The 21,463-nt window shown below is 39.1% G+C and overlaps 1 protein-coding gene across 1 annotated transcript in view; it reads left to right on the plus strand.

The window, feature by feature from the left end:
• DACH1 (dachshund family transcription factor 1) overlaps positions 1-21,463 on the plus strand; it is an 806,874-nt gene that overhangs the window by 766,891 nt on the left and 18,520 nt on the right. The window contains exons 8-11 of the mRNA XM_083362338.1: positions 2,797-2,948; positions 14,888-15,035; positions 17,203-17,346; positions 18,104-18,172. Of these exons, the coding sequence (XP_083218464.1) occupies positions 2,797-2,948; positions 14,888-15,035; positions 17,203-17,346; positions 18,104-18,172 (513 nt within the window). The remainder of the gene's footprint in view (positions 1-2,796; positions 2,949-14,887; positions 15,036-17,202; positions 17,347-18,103; positions 18,173-21,463) is intronic.

A 21,463-nucleotide genomic window follows, 5' to 3' on the forward strand; every position in this document is an offset into this window, starting at 1 on the left:
TGTTTTCTTTCCAATAAGTTTAGCCGGAGTTTATTTCATCCAGGATATAAAACACACACACACACACAAAGTCACATTATGAAAGATTATTTGTCTTTAAGTTAAACATTCATCAAACTAGTTCAACTTAAGTTCAATCCCTGATTCTGACATTATAGTCAGGATAGCTATTGTTATTGCAGTTAAACAGTTAGTGATTGTATAAAAGAAAATGTTTAATTGAGACAGGACTGATTTTATGTGTATGCATAACAAGTATTTCCCAGTTTTAAACTTTAAAACCTGGTTTTAAACTTTAAACTCAGCTAAGTGAAGAGAAAAAACAAACGATCTGTAAGTGCGTTGCACGGAGGATTCTTAATGATAGCTATGGTTCCAACAGTTAAAAACCTCTCAGGCAAAAACATGGCTTTTAGCTTTAAAATAAAAGCACTGAAAATGTTCATATGAATTCTCAGATATTAAATAAGTGCCCCTCAAAGCAGTGGGAATATACAGAGACTGGCGATAGAGGACCCTTTCCCTTTTCTTAAGCAAAATAAGAATAGGAAATTCCTTCTATCACTTTCTCTTGATGTAATTTGGATCTTTCTTTCTGCTTTTGTGATCAAGAGTTGAGATTCAAATCAGACTTGCAAAAAATCATATAATAATAATAATAATAATAATAATAATAATAATAATAATAAGAAGAAGAAGAAGAAGAAGAAGAAGAAGAAGAAGAAGAAAAAGAAGAAGAAGAAGAAGAAGAAGAAGAAGAAGAAGAAGAAGAAGAAGAAGAAGAAGAAGAAGAAGAAGAAGAAGAAGAAGAAGAAGAAGAAGAAGAAGAAGAAGAAGTTGGAAGGGACCTTAGAGGTCATCTAGTCCAACCCCCTGCTATGGCAGGAAACCCTATACCATTTCAGGCAAATGGCTGTCCAGTCTCTTCTTAAAAACTTCCAGTGTTGGAGCATTTACCACTTCTGGAGGCAGGTTGTTCTACTGGTTAGTTGTTCTAACTATCAGGAACTTTCTCCTTAGTTCTAGGTTGCTTCTCTCCTTGACTAGTTTCCATCCATTGCTTCTTGTCCTGCCTTCAGGCGCTTTGGAGAATAGCTTGACTCCCTCTTCTTTGTGGCAGCCCCTGAGATATTGGAACACTGCTATCATGTCCCCCCTCGTCCTTCTCTTCCTTAAACTAGACCTTCCTTCCTTCCCTCCCTCCCTCCCTTCTTCCCCTCCCTTCCCTCCTCTTCCTTCCTTCCTCCCTTCTCCCCTCCTAAGCAGCTTACAATGCAGTAAAGCACCCATAAAATCCTACATCTTTTTTTTAAAAAAAAACTTTAATTTGCTACCCTGAATAACTACAATGAACTGGTTTTTAGCACTCAGAATAGATCATATATTTATTAAAATTCAAAGCAACTGCTTTCTTGCACAAGTTTCTTTTTTCTTCTTTTTTTTGTATTTCTGCATAAACAAGAGTTTGTGCAGTCTTCTGTAAAGTACATCTACTTCAGAGAAGACAATAGAAATGCATTGCACTGAGAAACTGGCATCATAGGGTAGCCACAGTTATAACTTAATTATTCCTTCTCCTGTTTAAAGGTTTTCCCCGTAGTTCTCTACCTTTAATAGTTTCCCTGCAAATTACAAAGCAGGAGGATAGTTCCCCAAATTATTCTTCTAAAAAAATAAATTACCGCCAACAATGCTGCTGTCGAAACTGCCATTGCTATCTATTGTCTTTGTAATGGGATTTTCTGAGGGAGATTTTTTTTTAAAAAAAAAAAACCAGCAACAACTAACTGCTATCTGAACTTGTTGCCAAGAAAAATAACGAAGAAACCTTGAAGTTATTTTCAGACGAACTACGCTGTAGTTTTCTTCATGCATAAACATTGTTTAATTGTAGGAATTCTTACGAGGTGATGAAAAACAAGAATCCGTATTCAGGAAAAATGGAGGCTTGGTAGCCCCAATGGTGCTTGTTCAGGAGCTTTTCATCTAAGAAGCTTTTTCAGCTCTGATTAGATGGTGGGGCATTGAAGTCAGAGCTGAAGAAGCTTCTTGGATGAGAAGTGAAATGCCTTCAAAGAAAAACAAGAAAGACCAGTTGCCTCCTAATAAAGCACCTTTGGGACAACCATGATCTGGATGACTGAGAATCTCCATAGACATGAAGGCTCAGTAGTATATATTCATGATTTCCGAATTCTGAAAACAACTTCGGAATATGTGTAGGGCAAAGAGGGACCAAAAATTTCACATCTCCACGATGTTGCGAGTGATGCCCGTGGAGATCCTCTCTTCAGAAATGGGCAGTTAATTGAGGAAGACTATTCATTTTGCTTTTGTTGATGAAGGATATAATTGGGTAAATGAACAGAGCAATTTTAACATAAATCATAAGTGTTCCGTATAAAATATGTATCGTAGCAAGAAACTTTACATTGTCCATGTAGACAGTGCGCAGGCTAAAGTGAGATAATTGGGAACTTACCCATAAAGTCAGCCTAAATATATTATCACAAGTATGTGTGAGATAATATTAGTTTAAAAAAGATTCTATGGCACTGTAAACTCAGTCTCATTAGAGTCTGCATTTAAAAGGCTTATAAAGTTACTCATTAATGCTATCTTGTTGTATCTCCACTGCTTTTTCATTAAAGAAAATTCAGCAGAAAGCATTTTCTCCTGATAGCAGGAACCAATTTGCAATAAATGTTCTGGAAATCACTAGGGAAGCCATTACTGAGGTCTAATAAAAACAGACAAGCGTAACTTGTTCTATATTTTTGTTTCAATCACATACAGATGAGACCCCGCTCTCCACACCAACCACGAGAGACAGCCTTGACAAACTTTCGCTAACTGGGCATGGACAACCTCTTCCTCCTGGATTCCCATCTCCTTTCCTATTTCCTGATGGATTGTCCTCCATAGAAACCCTCCTGACTAATATCCAGGTAGGTCAGCAGAGAACAAGGCAGAAAAATGGTACTGGGAACAGATGCCTTTGACTTCACCTAACACTTCATTCATTTGAAATATTAAAGGCAGCAATGTAATCAAACAAATCCAGGGTTGTTGGTTTTTTTTCTTTTCCTTTTACAACCCTTTAATCCCTCTATTTGGGGAGATTGAATGTTGCTGAGCATTTACTGGCTGGTCACCCTTCTTGACGGCTACACGGAGTTCACAGTAGATATTTTCTCTTTGCTCCCTGATAAAAAACAAGCAAACAAACATCTATCGCTGCCTAGGATTGAACTCTCAACCTTCTACGTGGGAGGCAAGCGTCTTCACTTCTAGGCCACTGCACTGGTGTAAATGCTGCATATAAAATAGGCTTCATGGGAGAATGTGCTGCTGATGTTTCAGGTGGTGGGCTTTGGAGCTTCTTCTCTATTGAATGATAAAGATTCACTGGGATCATTATGACTTCACTGAGGGCATTCAAATGACTGAGCCTTCTGGAATGAAAACTTTCAGATGGCATTGATTGACCTGCAGAAATATGCCTTTAATACAAAAGTCACATTAAGAATTTGTGTTTTAAACAAATGCATTTGAGGATCAAGATAAGGGAGTTCCTAAGGTTTCTGAAAATGTCCTAAGAAGGATTTGATGTTTTAAGCAAGTACAGTGGATATTGAATGGAAAAATCACTATTCAGTAATCCCTGCACGTTTACGGATCTTACCTATGTGAGGTAAATTTGTTACAATCATCTGATTCCAGGATGAAGCAAATAGCTGAGCATAAATCTCCACATAAAATCTTCCGACATCTTCCTGTGTTTACAAGAAGAACTAAGTATGAGCTAGGAACTTTCTCCCTAGTATGAATATAATTTTGAGTTACTAGTATTAGAAGCAACAAGAGAGTGGCATGATGACCTAGTGGTGAAGAGAGTTCAATCCTAGGTAGTGGTAGATGTTTCTCTCCAAGGCGCAAAGACAAAATATCTGTTGTGAACTCTGTGTGGTGTCAGGAAGGGCATCCAGCCAGTAAACTCTCAGGTCCATCCAATTGCTCCAACTCTACCCTGAATTAAGGGATTACGGGTGGTAAAAAGGAAGTTTTATCGTTAAAAGAGACAAAAATAAGAAAGAGGTATATACATAAATAGATGGAGAGAGAGAGACAGGGAGAGAGAGAGAGAGAGAGAGAGAGAGAGAGAGAGAGAGAGAGAGAGAGAGAGAGAGAGAGAGAGAGAGAGAGAGATTCATCATATTTTAATACCACATTATTTCTTATATATAGATATTATTGATTATCATCTTTTCCTAGATTTAATATACTAGTTAAATGATAATATAGATAGATGATAGATAGATAGATAGATAGATAGATAGATAGATAGATAGATAGATGATAGATAGATAGATAGATAGATAGATAGATAGATAGATAGATAGATGATAGATAGAGATAGAGATAGATCTCCAGTGATGAAGCACCCACAACTTCTGAAGGCAAGAAGTTGATAGATATACAGTAGATATAGATAGATATAGATATAGATATAGATATAGATAGATATAGATATAGATGATATAGATATAGATAGATAGGCAGATGATAGATAAGAGAGGGAGGGAACTTAGCATAGTTTGCAAGCTTACACAGTTGAAGTGCTGGAAGACTACCGAGCACCACATTAAGACTTAATAGATTCAGGTAGATTGGGATATCAAAGATTAATATCATAATAAACCATAAAAATAGCATTATAGCTCTATGAAAAATGGGAGGATAATTATGTTCATAAATTTATAAGATTGCAGGCATGAGAGGTGTACAAAATTAATATCTGCTTTCAGAAAGGGTAAAAAGATATGTATTGTTTCTCTGTTATTATTTAGCCCTACACAGGAAGATACCCAATTTGATCTTCATATCCAAATGAAGCTCAAATTTGAACCGCAGAGCAAAAGCCAAGCCAGGATTCCTTCCACTTGGCAAAATTCTCTCCTGCTTCCTGTCAGAGAACACTTTTGTTAGCCAGAGGGCACACCTGGCCCTCCATTTGCCTCCCCCCGCACACACAGACAGAGCTGGTTAGAGCCGTGGTGGCGAACCTATGGCACGCGTGCCACAGGTGGCACACAGAGCCCTCTCTGTGGGCGCATGCGCCCTCGCCCCAGTCCTAGGCCTTCAGCTGGGTTTTATAAAACCTTTTCGCTTTAGGCCTCTGCTGCCGTGTGCAAAAAAAAAAAAGGTTCAGTCGATCAATCAATTTCCACTGTTCACGGGGAAAAAAATAGACCACGCAAAGTTGGAATGGATTGATTGAACTTTTTATTCCCACCCAGTCTGCCGTTACCACCACAGCCACGCCCACCTGATTGGCCACACCCACCCAATGGGCCACATACACCCAATGGGCCACGCCCACCCGGTACCTGACAATAAGTGGGTTTTGGGTTGCAGTTTGGGCACTCGGTCTCTAAAAGGTTCGCCATCACTGGCTTAGAGGATTCTTTTGATGGAAATGTCCTTGACAGCAGCAGTAGTAAATTTAGGGTCTCTAACGGGATATGCCAAAGGCAGGGTGGAGGCATTCTGATTCACTGGCAGCTGGTCCATTCTTCCACATGTGGCTGAGATTGATGTGCTTCTGGGACAGGAATATTTTCCAAAGTTCTGTACAAGTCAAAATAAAATTCTGTGGTTCCTCTGCGAGCCTTTCAGAACTTGGGATAACCTGAATATGATTTCACTTAGAGCAAAGCTCTTCTAAAAGACATTTAAGTCCAGTTTGAAATAGACACTGATGTATTGTAGCCCTTACTGAATTCAGTGGAGTTCACTGTACTGGTATGCAGACCCGGATAGGATTCTGTGTCTGGATTAGACAGGGATCCAAATCATGGTGTGTTGGTTCTGAACCAAGGATATACATAATATCTTAGTTTGACCATGTTAGAATTTCCAACTGATCACCCTGTAAAATCACCCTGTAAAATGGCTGCAGCACTTGGGTTTGGCTAGCCAGTCTAAAGACAAGAAGAAATAGGGGTGACGTGATAGCAGTATTCCAGTGTTTGAGGGTCTGCCACAAAGAAAAGGGGATCAAACTATTCTCCAAAGCACCAGAGGGCAGGACAAGAAACAATGGTTGGAAACTAATCAAAGAGAGAAGCAACCTGGAATTATGGAGACACTTCCTAACAGTGAGGACAGGTAACCAGTGGAACAGCTTGCCACCGGAAATCGTGGGCATTCCATTCCTGGAGGTTTTTAAGAAGAGACTAGACAGTCACTTGTCTGAGATGGTATAGGTTCTCCTGCTTGAGCAGGGGGCTGGACTAGAAGACCTCCAAGGTCCCTTCCAGCTCTATTCTATTCTATTCTATTCTATTCTATTCTATTCTATTCTATTCTATTCTATTCTATTCTATTCTATTCTATTCTATTCTATTCTATTCTATTCTATTCTATTCTATTCTAAAATGGATTCACTTCCAGAGAGATGCTTCAGAGAGCAAATATAGTTTTGGTCCGCAATTCATGAAGGCACTTTTGGAGGGACCCTGGGAGATGATGTAGTTGTAAGAGTTGTAAGAGGACTAACAGCCACCTCTCCCAAATTATTTCTGAAGCTTCAGACACACCTTACAAAGAGATGAAAGGCTCCCCTTTCTGCCTTCTACCACATGCATATTTGCAGGTTGACATTGAGAGCCTTTCAGCTATTTTCCAGGTGGGATTTGGAAGCAAATAAAACTCGCTAAGAGAGAAACCTCAGGTGTCACTGACTTGTTGGTGTCCAGAGGTCCCCAAGCAAAAATTTAGGATGAAGATACTCTAGGGGAAAAAAAAATCTACTCCCAATTTTAGATATAAAGACATCAACAGATACACTACCGCGGCAAGAAGTAAACCTTAATTCTGTTTTTCAGGAAATGAAAAAAGAAGATGGTGGGGATGGGAGTTTCTTTAGCAATAAAGAGCAGCTATTCTGTGTTCATACTTTTTGTGGGCTTTAAAATGCAGTTACGTTTAGCTTCTGGTAATGATTTGCAAATCAATTTAAGTGTAATCAATAAACTCATCAATGCATTCTTAGAATAATATAATTGATCAACTAAAAATAGTTCACAATCCTATTATTAATTCATGGTTTATACATAATGATATGTATGCATACAGAGCTGAGAGTGCCGAATAAATTTCACTTCTTAATAATCCGAAGATATGCTAGAAGCACATTTGTTTTATAAACAAAACAAGTGCTAATGATGCGACAGTTTAAATGTAGTCTGAAGGATGAAGTCATGTAGATAAAACAAAAGAATGATTGTGTTTCTATGTGGGAAGTTTCTATACTGCAAAATAATTTGCAAACATCAAATCAAACAAAAGCTGCAATTTTATTCCAACAATTTTTGTCTGTTTTTTGCCAGTATTTATGAGATGTTAATAAAAGGGAAAAGTTAGCAAGTTCTCTACTATTGTTTACCTGTGTATGTATGACTCCTGAGTTTACAGAATAATGACTTGGTTGGTTAAATAGTGTTATCAAGAGATTTCAAATGATTTGTTTAAACGATTTACCGGCTATTTAAAAAGAGCAGTTAGAAACAAAAGTGGGTAGGCCACTTCAAATTATGACTTTAACCTTGTTTTATTTCAAAGTTTGATTAAAAAAACAACAACAAAATACGGTACAAATGAATACTTCTACAATACCTATACCATGCTTTTCAGTGAAATAGGAAACTATTTTAAAAGAAGGCATTTGTCTTTTTTTGAATACACGCGCACACACACACCCCTCTGTGTGTGTGTGTGTGTGTGTGTGTGAATTCAACAGAATCTGAGTAATAATATCAATTGATTTCTGTGCCGTTTTCAACTGAGTGTTTTGCAGGACAATTTATGCACAAAAATTCCCTAAAATAAAGGGAAGATTTAAAAACAACTATGGGCAATAAAAACAGATATAAAGTCAAGAAAATGAAATAGTACTATTACTGCTCCTACTACTAGTAGTAATAATAATAATGTTTTAAACAGGTGCCTAAATCTTATTAGGTTTGCCATCTACTTTCCCACGGATGGAAACAAAGAAGACTTGATTGTAAGGAGGGGGGGGGAGATAAAATAAAATACAAATATAAAGGTACAATTGAAACACATTAAAAGTTGCAAAGTCCACTGTAAGTAGAGTTAAATATAAAAAAAGATAAAAGTAGTGTAAGAATCTTCAACACAGATAAAACGGATTGTATTAAAAAAAATCCTTCCCCCCCCCCAATGGTGTCTGGGTCCACAACTGTGCAATCCAAGCTGTTGTTTTGACCTTTTTGACTCCTTTGGCATATGTCATTGATCTTTGCTTATTTAGTGCTGAAATGTGGGCTTTTGGGGAAATCATTCTGGTTGCAGATCATCTGAGAAAGCATTTTGCCTCTTTGGAGGCATATGAGTGTTTTCCTTCCACAAGCTGCTCAATAAAGGAAGTAATTGGAGAGAGAGAGTGTGTGTGTGCTTAAATCTGGGCCTAGGAATCCATGTGGTATAAAAGCTTCAGGTGTTAAGAGCAACATGAGGAATGATTTAGACTACACTGAAGGCAGTTTCCCTCTGTCCAGCTGTGTGCCATCTTTGGCTCACAAAATCAAACCTATAACTATGCAAACAGTGGAAAATAACAGAGTAATAGAATTAGAGGGGACCTTAGAGGTCTTCTAGTCCAACCCTCCTGCTCAAGCAGGAAGCCCCATAACATTTCAGACAAATGGTTGTCCAATCTTTTTTTTTTTTAAAGTGCAATGTTGTAGCACTGGAGGAAGTTGTTCTCACTGATAAGATATTTCTTCTTAGTTCTAGGTTGCTTCTCTCCTTGATTAATTTCCATTGATTTCTTCTTCTCCTGCCTTCAGATGCTTTGGAGAATGGGTTGATCCTCCTCTTCTTTATGGCAGCCCCTCAAATATTGGAACACTGCTATCATGTCACCCCTAGTCCTTCTCTTTGTTAGACTAGACACCCCTAATTCCTGTAATCATTCTTCATATGTTTTAGCCTCCAATCCCCTAATCATCTTTGTTGCTCTTCTCTGTGTTCTTTCTAGAGTCTCAACATCTTTTTATATCATGGTGACCAAAACTGGATGCAATGTTACAAGTGTGGTCTTACCAAGATGTAATATAAAGGTGTAATAACACTTCACATGATCTTGATGCTATCCCTATGGAATATAGAATCAATACAAGCAAATCAGCCTAGGTCTGAATAAACTCTGGTCACTTAACAGGAGTCACTAGAAGCAGAGTTCAGCGGTAACAAACAACCATCTGAACAGCAAATTGCTTTCCAGAAGAGGAACTTGGTTAATTGGGGAAATAATAATTTGTGGGATCCTTGGTGCTCGTGGCTTTCTTGCTGATGTTGGGGGCAATTAAGCTGACTTTGTAATAATGACGCTTGGGGGTGTGTGTGAAAGCCCTAACAAGCAGGCATATACATAGGATGAAGGCTACTGCTAAGCTTGTAAGCCACCCTGAGTCTTCGGAGAAGGGCGGGATATAAATGGAATTAAAATAAATAAAATAAAAATAAATGTTTCATTACCAACATCATCAGTGCTCAATGCATATTGGTAATGGAACCTCTGTAAGAAAACCTCTGTAAGAAAACCACCCAGCTCAGAGAGTACCAAAGATTCCACAGTGCAACCCTGAGCAACAAATATTCTCTTCTATCCCTAAGTTACAATTTGTCATTCTATTTATTGATTCCTCTGATAGTAACCTCACGTGCAGATAGGTTGGGCTCTGGGAGAGTGATTGCTCCAGAGAGTTTTGTGGTCAACTGGGCATGGATTTAAACTTGGTTCTCCTTTAGTCACCTATGATAGGTGAGATTAAAAAAAATGTAATTGGATGTAAGGAGCCAGGATTACTGTATATTTAACAGGTTCCAGTTAAGAGGAGTCAGTCTCTCCTTCCTTTTGTTTCTCACACACAAACCCAGCATGGTACGGTGTCTGGCTAAAAATACAGCTCAGGCAGCCAGAAACATAAGGACAATCCAAGGGTATCCAAAGACACCTGTCAATCTTCCTGGGTTTCTAAACAGATGAAGCTTTAATTCAGATTCGCTCAGAGAGTCCCCTAACTGGAAAAGTTGATGAATAAGAGCTGGAATAATTGGTAGCAGAGAAAGTTATACTCTATATCAGGGGTCTTCAAACTTTGCCCTTTTATGACTTGTGGACTTCTGGGAGAATTCTGGGAGTTGAAGTCCACAAGTCATAAAAGGGCCAGGTTTGAAGACCCCTCCTCTCTATATTAAAAGCATTTCTAGCTCTTGTTTTAGCTGAAAGCAGATTCTTGAGACACCTAAAGTAGAAGCAATTGAGCGGGTGGGGAGGTTTCTGCTTCCCAACCCAGATCAAACAAACAAACAAACAAACAAAAAGGGTTTATGAGAGGAATTAAAAAAGAAGAGTCATTCACTAAACTGAAAAGGTTAAGCCCTCATCTCGCATGGTTCTCCTTTTCTTGAGGTCATCCTAGACCAGGGGTAGGCAACCTCGGCTCTTTTATGACTCATGGACTTCAACTCCCAGAATTCCTGAGTCAGCATAGCTCAGCTTGGAAACCTCTCCCTTTCCCCTCAGCGTGGCTGACTCAGGAATTCTGGGAGTTGAAGTCCATGAGTCATAAAAGAGCCGAGGTTGCCTACCCCTGTCCTAGACCAAAGGCTTTATCCTTCTGCATGAATGTTCCTTTTTTTTCTTTTTTCCTTATCTTTTTCCTTCCTTTCTTCCTTTCTTCTCACCTGTTATTTTCTATAGTCACTGCTGAGGCATTAGCACCACAGGGGAAAAAAAAGAAGAAAAAAAAACTTCTGCTTTTCACACCACAAACATTAGGAAATTTACAGAAATTTCTTTTTTTTTCTTTTTTGTTTAAAATTTACAGAAGATTCAAGTGATATTTTTCAAAGACCCAGGTTGTAGCCCCATGAGAGGAAGGATCCACTTTATGAAATGAAAAGATCCCCAAATTAAAACTTCATCATAAATTGGCCTGTGAAGGAAGAAGAGAAGGAGGAGGAGGAGGAGTGGGAGGGGGAAGAGGAGGAGAAATTTGATATTCTGGTGGACCTTCAGATACTGTATGGTTGAACTTTGATTGCCATCACTCCAGCATCCAATGATGATTGGACAAGCATAATAGGACCTAAAAAGCCTCACAGTTCCTATAGGTCAGGGGTCTTCAAACCTGGCCCTTTAATGACTTGTGAGGAATTCTGGGAGTTGAAGTCCACAAGTCATAAAAGGGCCAGGTTTGAAGACCCCTCCTCTCTATATTAAAAGCATTTCTAGCTCTTGTTTTAGCTGAAAGCAGATTCTTGAGACACCTAAAGTAGAAGCAATTGAGCGGGTGGGGAGGTTTCTGCTTCCCAACCCAGATCAAACAAACAAACAAACAAACAAAAAGGGTTTATGAGAGGAATTAAAAAAGAAGAGTCATTCACTAAACTGAAAAGGTTAAGCCCTCATCTCGCATGGTTCTCCTTTTCTTGAGGTCATCCTAGACCAGGGGTAGGCAACCTCGGCTCTTTTATGACTCATGGACTTCAACTCCCAGAATTCCTGAGTCAGCATAGCTCAGCTTGGAAACCTCTCCCTTTCCCCTCAGCGTGGCTGACTCAGGAATTCTGGGAGTTGAAGTCCATGAGTCATAAAAGAGCCGAGGTTGCCTACCCCTGTCCTAGACCAAAGGCTTTATCCTTCTGCATGAATGTTCCTTTTTTTTCTTTTTTCCTTATCTTTTTCCTTCCTTTCTTCCTTTCTTCTCACCTGTTATTTTCTATAGTCACTGCTGAGGCATTAGCACCACAGGGGAAAAAAAAGAAGAAAAAAAAACTTCTGCTTTTCACACCACAAACATTAGGAAATTTACAGAAATTTCTTTTTTTTTTCTTTTTTGTTTAAAATTTACAGAAGATTCAAGTGATATTTTTCAAAGACCCAGGTTGTAGCCCCATGAGAGGAAGGATCCACTTTATGAAATGAAAAGATCCCCAAATTAAAACTTCATCATAAATTGGCCTGTGAAGGAAGAAGAGAAGGAGGAGGAGGAGGAGTGGGAGGGGGAAGAGGAGGAGAAATTTGATATTCTGGTGGACCTTCAGATACTGTATGGTTGAACTTTGATTGCCATCACTCCAGCATCCAATGATGATTGGACAAGCATAATAGGACCTAAAAAGCCTCACAGTTCCTATAGGTCAGGGGTCTTCAAACCTGGCCCTTTAATGACTTGTGAGGAATTCTGGGAGTTGAAGTCCACAAGTCATAAAAGGGCCAAGTTTGAAAACCCCTGCTATAGGTGGAAACAGAAAATATTAGCATGGACACTAAGAACAAAGAAGTCAGCCTATGTTTACCATTAAGATCTCTTGATAGTAAAGCATTCATGTCAACTAATTAGGAGTGTAATTTCATTTAGGTAAGAATTTATTTCAAAAGTGTTGAGGGAATCCATGTGGTATTTCTTTGACAGCCAATCTCAATGTATACATGGTTGTACTTTGACAATAAAGGCTCATTCACATACATCAAAGAACCTGCATTCTTTTTAGTAAGCCAGACAGCTAAATAAATACCGTCAGTGTTCGGGATCTTTTGCTTCCCAGCCCCTCTGTGAAGCTTGACCTACAAACCCAGTTCAGATGTTCATTGCCATAGTACTGAATTTGCTCATCCAGATACAATGTCAAAGAATTCTGTTCTTTCCAAGTACATCACATTAGATTTTCATTGGCAGGACCAGATGCTTTCATGTTGGCATCAGCCTGGTGTCTCTCTTGGCTGCCCTACTGAAGGTGCTGGATGCAACTTCAAAAAAATGAAAGTTCATTTTCTGTACGTTCTAAGTGGTCCCTGGTGGATGGCTGAGCCAAAAACATCCTTTTCCCAGCCATAATGAGCAGCATTTCCATAAACCACATTAGAACAAATTGTTTCAGAAATATGTTGAGGGAATAACAGAGAGAAAAGACAAGATGATGCTCACAACCCAGTCGAAATGTTCAATGTCCTTTAGAGCTTCACGCTTTGCAAAGGTGCTTAAGATAAAAATTACCCCAACATGCTTTCAGCTTAGCATTATTCGCCATGTTTCTCCATGCTTGTTTCATATTTAAAGAACAACAAAATATTGTGTTTTGTCAGCCAAGGACAATAATAGTTTAATAGTAATTTATTTTCCATTGCTACTGATAATACAACCAATCAACACGTTAAGTGGTGCCATCATTGGCATGTTGCTAAATAAATCTCTGGGCTTTGCGCTGCGAATACATCTTTCAAAGATAAGTCAACAAGAGCAATCAGAGCAGAAAATTAGAATTTGGTATGTTAGAATTAAAATACAGCTAAACTAAAGTTTTAATTGGGGTGATCTGAAAGGGCACTTGATGTAATGATCTCTTTCATTTGTTACTAATTGTTTGTTCCTGATGAAGAAGAAACATGTGCATGAATGTGGTGTTTGAAAAAAAAAAGATGGCAGTTGCCATAGCAGCTCGTTTCTATGGTTCAAAAAGGAGGGATCACCCAAATAAAAGGAAGGTCTGCTTGTGAATTTTAACTTCTTTCCTGACACTTCACCACAAGGGATGGTTTTTGTTGGGGCTGTAATACTACATTGTTTAAAAATCTGACCTCGTATTTGAACTGTAGAACTACTCTACTGCATTCAGCATTGTCCTCCATTTGAGACAGGAGAAACCCTATTTTTTTACATTCTGGTGGAGGCAAAAACCCCCATCCCCATCTATCATTTGCCAAAGAAGGCAAAATTGTCCAATTGGTCACAGGTAAAGTGGACCAAAACCAGACATGCTCCTACGTCACAGAACTAAATTTATTTTTTGCACCATTGATCTCGATTTGGTTACACTGGGCCAGCAGTTCTGATGACTGTCTCAGGTAGGTTCTTCTCAGAAAATGACGTCGTTTGGTGAGTTGCTTTGCCCACTGATGTTCTCTAGGTTCGATACAGCAAAGGGAAGTTTTTACTTGACACCTGGTTGCTTAATCAAAGGCTGTGCTTTGTCGTGCTTTGCGAGCACATTCTTCCTTTCTGAATTCTGACTTTCAGAAAATGCGCTGCAAGTTTTGCAAAAAGGAAAAGGCCGCTTACTGAAGCCACCGTGAAATCGTTAATCAGCAATCAGTCCTACCTCTACATAATACTGAAAATAGTTTAGATTTAAATCATACTAACAAAGAAGTGTGGGGATTTAGTCTTTGCAATCCTCCAAATTGTATTTCTTGGGGAAGATGTGAGCAGTTGTGAAATGGAGGTGGGTTTTGCGTGCTGTTAGCTCTTTTCAATGCTATACCTTCTAGGTATAGTATAAAGATGTGATTCTTCCCTGGTTTGGATCTCTACTGCCTTCTACATAATTAAGTGTCCTTTTTAAAGTAGAGCATAATTCATCACCTGCTTCCTCTTTCAAATAATCTTTATTTTATAGACGCGGAGCATTAAACCTGAGCTGAACTCATCCATAATTCAATCCAACAGGTTCATCTACACATGAGAATTCCAGAGCACATAAAGACTTCTAGAATGTCACTTATCCTTTTCCTTTCAAGACTTGATCAAGTCCATCAAACCTAAGTCCCACCGAAACCAGCAAGAAGTCATGATTAACACCATGGTTAATTTAAGCAAGGAGAGTTAGTTTGGACTGGCTGTAACTCTTGATCTTTCGATGATTATAGTTGACGAAAGCAGAGGTCTTCTAAACCTCTTCAAGGCTGTCACAGAATGACGAGTGACTGTGAAAATGGTTTATAAATAATGTGAATCAATTCCATTGTTTCCTCGTTCAAAGGCTGATTGTGTTCACCATTCTCTTCCATCAGGGGCTCTTAAAAGTTGCCATAGATAATGCGCGGGCTCAAGAGAAGCAGGTGCAGCTTGAAAAGACGGAACTCAAAATGGAACTCTTCAGGGAACGAGAACTGAGAGAAACACTTGAAAAACAGTTAGCGGTGGAGCAGAAGAACAGAGGTAACAAAAAGGAAATAATGACCTTGTCTATTACCCTAGTTTTACCAAGCTGTCTCAAAACATCAAGGTAGAATCTCGTCTAGCTTCTATACTCAAGAGCATTTATGATAGTATTAGGTGGGGTGTCACGTTATTTTTCTTATCTGGATTGAGAGACTACCAGCAAAAATAGATAACAAATAATAATAATAATAATAATAATAATAATAATAATAATAATAATAATAATAATAATAATAATAATAATAATAATAATAATTTTATTTATATACCGCCCTTCTCCCGAGGGACTCAGGGAGGTGAACAGGGCAAACATATAAAAATACAAAGATACAAAAGTTAAAAAGAATTAAACACAATGCCCAGCTAAAACAATAAATAGATATATTAAAAACAACAGTAAAATCCCAACCCATCCCCTATCAGGCCAGGCCGGCTTGTTCAAATAAGTGGGTCTTCAGATCACGTCGGAAGGAGCGAAGGTCGGTCGCCATCCGGAGCTCGACCGGCAACCGATTCCATAAATCCGGGGTGCCCACAGAGAAGGACCTCCCCCTGGGGGCCACCAGCCGACATTCTCTGACTGGTGGCACCCTGAGGAGACCCTCTCTGTGGGAACTCACAGGGCGGAGGGAAGTTGATGCCGGCAGCAGGTGTTCCCTGAGGTACTCCGGACCCATGCCATGTAGGGCCTTGAACACCATTACCAATACCTTGAATCTCACCCGGAAGACAACTGGGAGCCAATGCAGCTCATCCCTGTGGATGCCCGTTATAACTGGAGAGCAAAGTTCCAAGAAGCTCTTCAGCTCTTTTCAACATTTCTGAGTCTCAATAGCAAAGAGTTTCCTTACACCTTAGCAGTGCTTTTTTTTGTAAAAGAAAAAGGTGCCGGAACTCACACATGTCATACAACCCGCCTTGCCTACCCTACAAGGTTCCATCCAAAAAAAGGTGCTGGAACGCCGTTCTGAGCGTTCTATGAGAAAAAAAGCCCTGCTCCTTAGTGTACCACCAATATTCTGTTTCATAGTCTCCTTTCCACCACAACCCATCACATATATGAACAACTGAAACAATAGGACAGTTGTTTAAAAATATATGAATGTATATGCCTTGGTGGAGCAGTGGGCTAATGCCTCCTTAAGTAACACCAGCTGCCTGCAATTAGTGTAGGTTCGAGTCCCACCAGGCTCAAGGTTGACTCAGCTTTCCATCCTTCCAAGGTAGGTAAAATGAGGACCCAGATTGTTGGGGGCAATTAAGCTGACTTTGTAATAATGCCGCTTGGGTGTGTGTGTGAAAGCCCTCATAAGCAGGCATATACATAGAATGAAGGCTACTGCTAAGCTTGTAAGCCGCCCTGAGTCTTCGGAGAAGGGCGGGATATAAATGGAATTAAAATAAGTGAAAAAATAAATATCTAAATGAGCAACACTGTGAACGTCACAGTGATATGAAGCCATGCAACAAATTCCATTCAGTCAGAACTGAAGAAGCTTCTTGGATGAGAAGTGAAAAGCACCTTTGAGATAGCCATGATCCGGATGACTGAGAATCTCCAGCGAAGAACAAGCTGTCCCAAACATGTTTTTTCAAAAAGCAACTGGACTTTCTTGTTTTTTCCTTGACATTTCACTTCTCATTCAAGAAGCTTCTTCAGTTCTGACTGAAGAACAGATGGTTTAGCTGTGAGATATCTGGAGGACAAAACTGGAAGGAGTTGATTATTTGCTCTATGGATATGCAGAGTTTTGAAGCTTATTGTGTTATTGTGCATAATATTTATGAGGCTGCTTATTTCTTTCTTTTCCCAAATCTTCATTTCTCTCTTTCTAAAGTGCTTTCAAGTACAGGAGAGGATTGTGATATCTGGGTGTAGTTACTGAGTTCCACAATGCCAACTTTCACCAGATGTTATGGTTAACCCACTAGGATGTAGCAGAGATGAACCACACGGCGGTTCATTTTTGTGCAGAACACTGCAAAAATTAATCTTAGAATTTAATCTCTGCTCACTGCGTAAACCCAGATGAATAAATGGAAAACGGCATGCTAAATGTTGCCGCGAGGCCTAAAATAAATAAAATGTGAAAGCCAAGGTCTTGTAGTTAAAACTGAATGGATTTCAATGTTGTTGTTGTTGTTGTTGTTTTCCCCACAACAGCAATAATTCAGAAAAGGTTAAAGAAGGAAAAGAAGGCAAAGAGGAAATTACAGGAAGCACTTGAATTTGAAACAAAGCGGCGAGACCAAGCTGAACAGGCGCTAAAGCAAGCGGCTTCCACCGATAACCTCAGGGTCCTAAATGGTAAGATGATGGCCTTCTTCTCCATCTGGCTGATGCTGGGTTCAAGTGGTTTTGTTGGAAGAACCACAGCCACTTTAAGTGCAGGGCGGAAAAACAAATCACGTTTCCTCTTTGGGGAAATGATGCTTCGTTTCTCTTGCTGATTGGATGTTTACATCTAAAGCTGAAGGTTTTTAAGAAGAGATTGGCCAATTATTTTTCTGAATGGTTTAGGGTTTCATGCTTGAGCAGGGGGTTCGACTAGAACCAGGGTCCCCAATCCCCAGTCCATGGTCCAGTACCAAGCTGCGGCATGCCAGCAACCGGTCCACACAAACAAGCAAAGCCCCATCTGTGGGACGCAGGCAGCACACAACACCACACATTCTCCAGTCCGCAGACAAACCTTTCTCCACAGAACCGGTCCCTGGTACCCAAAAGGCTGGGGAACCTCTGGATTAGAAGACTTCCAAGGTCCCTTCCTGTTATTCTGTTAAAAGGAAGAAGTCTAAAAAAAAAAGAATAGAGTTTTATTAAATTATCAGCTCGGCCATGCCAGCAGCCCTCTCTCCCTGCTCTCATGTTTTCTTCTCTTCAATTTTGCTCATCACAAAATTATGGTGCTGCCCCCCTCCCCCCAATTTTTTTTGTTCAACATTCAACACGGAGGTTTCAAAGGTTGATTGTACGGTGATTCAGAAGTGGCAACAGGTTGTAAAAAGAGCCCCTTTAAGATCCGAGTGAAATATGTGTTAGCTCTATCTTTCTGTGCTTTTAGATTCTCTGACCCCAGAGATAGAAGCTGACCGCAGCGGGGGCCGAACAGATGCTGAGAGGGCAATACAAGGTAGGAATGTTTCAAAAGGCCATAAATCCAGATCGCACTGTATTAGTTTTTTCCCTCTACTTTAGCCTGCTATTCAAGCATGCAACCTGCCATCTGGGCCACATCAAAACAAGTTCATTCAAGGTCAGCTTCATCTGGAGTTTTCTTTCTTTTTTTTTTTCAGAAGAGAAAATTCGTTTTGTGGGGTAGATTTCCTTTAACTTAGCAGGTTATTCCAGTTTATATATAATGCAATTAGAAGAACAATTAATCTGGGACCACGAAGAATTTCGTTCAGCATGGTAAACACGAAGGCATATTTAGGCTGTCCAATCACACATTTTCAGATTAAGCTAGATAATTTTCAAGACTGGAATGCTTCATAGTTTTCCAGTTTTTGAAACAAGCAGAGGAAACTAGAACACTCTGAATTTAACTCCTTAACTGTAGATTTCACCATCATTACAGTTATTTATATTTTAATATATCCGTACAAAGAAAGCGAAAACTGGACAAGTAGCTCAAATATTCTAAAAATTCTATTTATCTTGGGCCTCTTTATCCCTGGGCTAAGGATGTTAATATGAATAATAAATAACACACACACACACAAACACACACACACAAAAAGCATACAAAGCATTTATTTTCAATTTAAAAGGAAGGTGAATTCTTCAAAGACAACCTACTATATAATGATTAACCAGAGATGTCTTTTCATTTGCATTTAAAACTCAATCGTTTACTGTCTCTTTGTACTAAACCTTAGTTTATAATTCTTGTGGTTGCTATGATAGCATAGGGAAATATTGAGAAAGATAATAAGCCACACAGTGATTAAACATGCATTAATAATACTAATACTAATAAAAAAGAACAACAGATAGTTTGTCTCTTCTTCACACATCAGGAGACATATTGGAGAATTGGCCACAGATTATTTTGCCAGGTGGGATCTCAATGACACCAGCCACAAAGTGGTAGCTGGTTTGATGACTCATCATTGTTTCTCATATATTAGTTCTCTACAAATCACCTTGCTTCTGAGCGAGTGAGATTAACTTAATTTAACATTCTGCCTATCGGCATCTCAATTTCATTTAATTTGCCCACCAGATTGTCCAATTCATCTTTTCTTTTATGTTGTTGTTGTTGTTAACCAACAACCCAGCAGGCATATATTTCTGGAAGACATATGCAGAGGTTACTGAGTTTTTACCTGCCTGGATATTCTAGGAGAAAGTAGGAATATTCGAATAATGTTAACTCTGTGAGGGCGAAGGTTCGTTCTCCGAGCTTGTGGGTTGGTTTCTGAATGTTTCGTTACCAGGCTAGCTAACATCTTCGGGGACATGCTGAAGATGTTACCTAGCCTGGTAACAAAACATTCGAAAACCAACCTACAAGCTCGGAGAACAAACCTTCACCCTCATCCTGTACCCGAGCTACAGATATTCACCATTATTGCAAATGTTAACTCTGCTTTTAAGCTTAATTATGCAGTCCCATCCCGTACAAAATACACATGGTAGGATGGAACGAGCTTTGATCTAGAACAGGATAGACCTAGATTCATTGACTTGTAAAACTTCTCTGAGCTTGGTTTCCTATTGCCCACGTAGATAACATCTGAAGGTAACAACTGCAAATGAAAAAAATAAAAACAAGCTCAGAGAACTTGTACAACCCAGAGCTACCTACATATTCTACAGACTAGGTTCATATCATCTTCTGGCCCCCTGGAATTTTGAATCAATCATACCTCAGTCTACTCTCCTGCTTAAATGATGTATATGCTTAAGATGTTTTTAATCTACCCTTGCTTATTGAGACCAAAGCTGATATCCAAGTATAACAAAGGTGACCATAGCTGAGCGTCCTAGAGGAAAAGAAGATCTAAAAGTAAGAAATAAGTGACTTATCCTGCATAAGAGGGATTTATGGTGTCCACAGAGTTCGATGCTGGTTGTATAACGAGCCCATCAAATTCTCCATCCTTCTCTTTTGACATTAGCAAGATGATGATCATCTAGGAGGTTAAACAGCTTACATGTACCATTTGTCATAAATATATTCACCATGGAGGTAATGAAACATAAATGTTATTCCTCTTGGCTGTACATAAATCAGAAGGTGATAGGACAGCTGTCTATTTACAAAGAGTCATTAATCTTTTGATTCTGAAAAATTGAGTGTGTTAGGAAAGCTTGTCAAAGTGAAGGAAGAGCATTTCATGAGTAGAATGGGGAGTGTAGGACTTCCTGCATTAAACATTTTAGTAACATTGGGGTTTGGCTACTTTTGTTATGATTTGTTACCCTTACTTTTTGTTACAATTTTGTTATAATATGAGGGGCATGATGGCTCAGAGGTTAAAGACTCTGAGCTTGTCAGCTGTAAAGCTGACAGCCCGGGTTCAAGACCCAAGCACTGTGCAACGGGGTAAGTTTCAATCCTTGCCTCAGCTCCTGCATACCTAGCAATTCAAAAGCATGCAAATGCAAGTAGATAAATAGGTACCACTAGCCTTTGGCTAGCCACATGACCACATAAAATGTCTTTGGAGAACACTGGCTCCCTTAGCCAAGAAGCAAAAAGGAGGACTGCCCCCTAGAGCCGGACATGACTGGATAGGGGAAACCTTTACCTTTACTCTTATTTTTGTTAGTTGTGAAGGATTTTTGTTCATCAGCCATTTAATTTCTTATTGTGTCTTTGCATCAGGATAGATTTGAGAGCAGCCATGAGAAGGTTTTTCCAAGAGTAGGTTGCATAAAAATTAATTTGCATTGAATGCCATTTTCAGATCAATTGATAGCGCTTAGTAAGTTAAAGTGCACTACTCAAATGAGTTGACTTGTATTGAAAATAAATAAATAAATAGAAGGTTTAGAATATTGTGGCTTTCAAAGTTGAAGTATTTTTGCTCCAATGCTTCCTGGGCAGAACATATCTACACATTTTAAATACTCAAAAAATAAAAGTAAACTTTATGTAGATCATAATCTATGCAATTTCAGAGGGTTACCTTGCACTTTCACTGGAAAAAGATGAATTGTGGGAAAATTGGATGACTTAACATTGATATTTCAGGAGAAGACAGTTGAGTCAAAACCTCAACTCTGGCAGGGCGACTTGAAAGAGATAGGATTTGGGTCATCAGTTATAAAAAGCTGTTGTTAACTGATGACAAAAGGGCATCCTTGATGCCTCTCTTACTGATGATTTGAAGTCTAGTGAAGATTCCATTTGTGCATTCTTTCATATCTTTGTCTCCTTCATGTTGAACCCAATGGCTGTTGACTTAATTGT

Source organism: Vipera ursinii (assembly GCF_947247035.1).
Source record: "Vipera ursinii genome assembly, chromosome: 4".
Lineage (NCBI taxonomy): Eukaryota > Metazoa > Chordata > Lepidosauria > Squamata > Viperidae > Vipera > Vipera ursinii.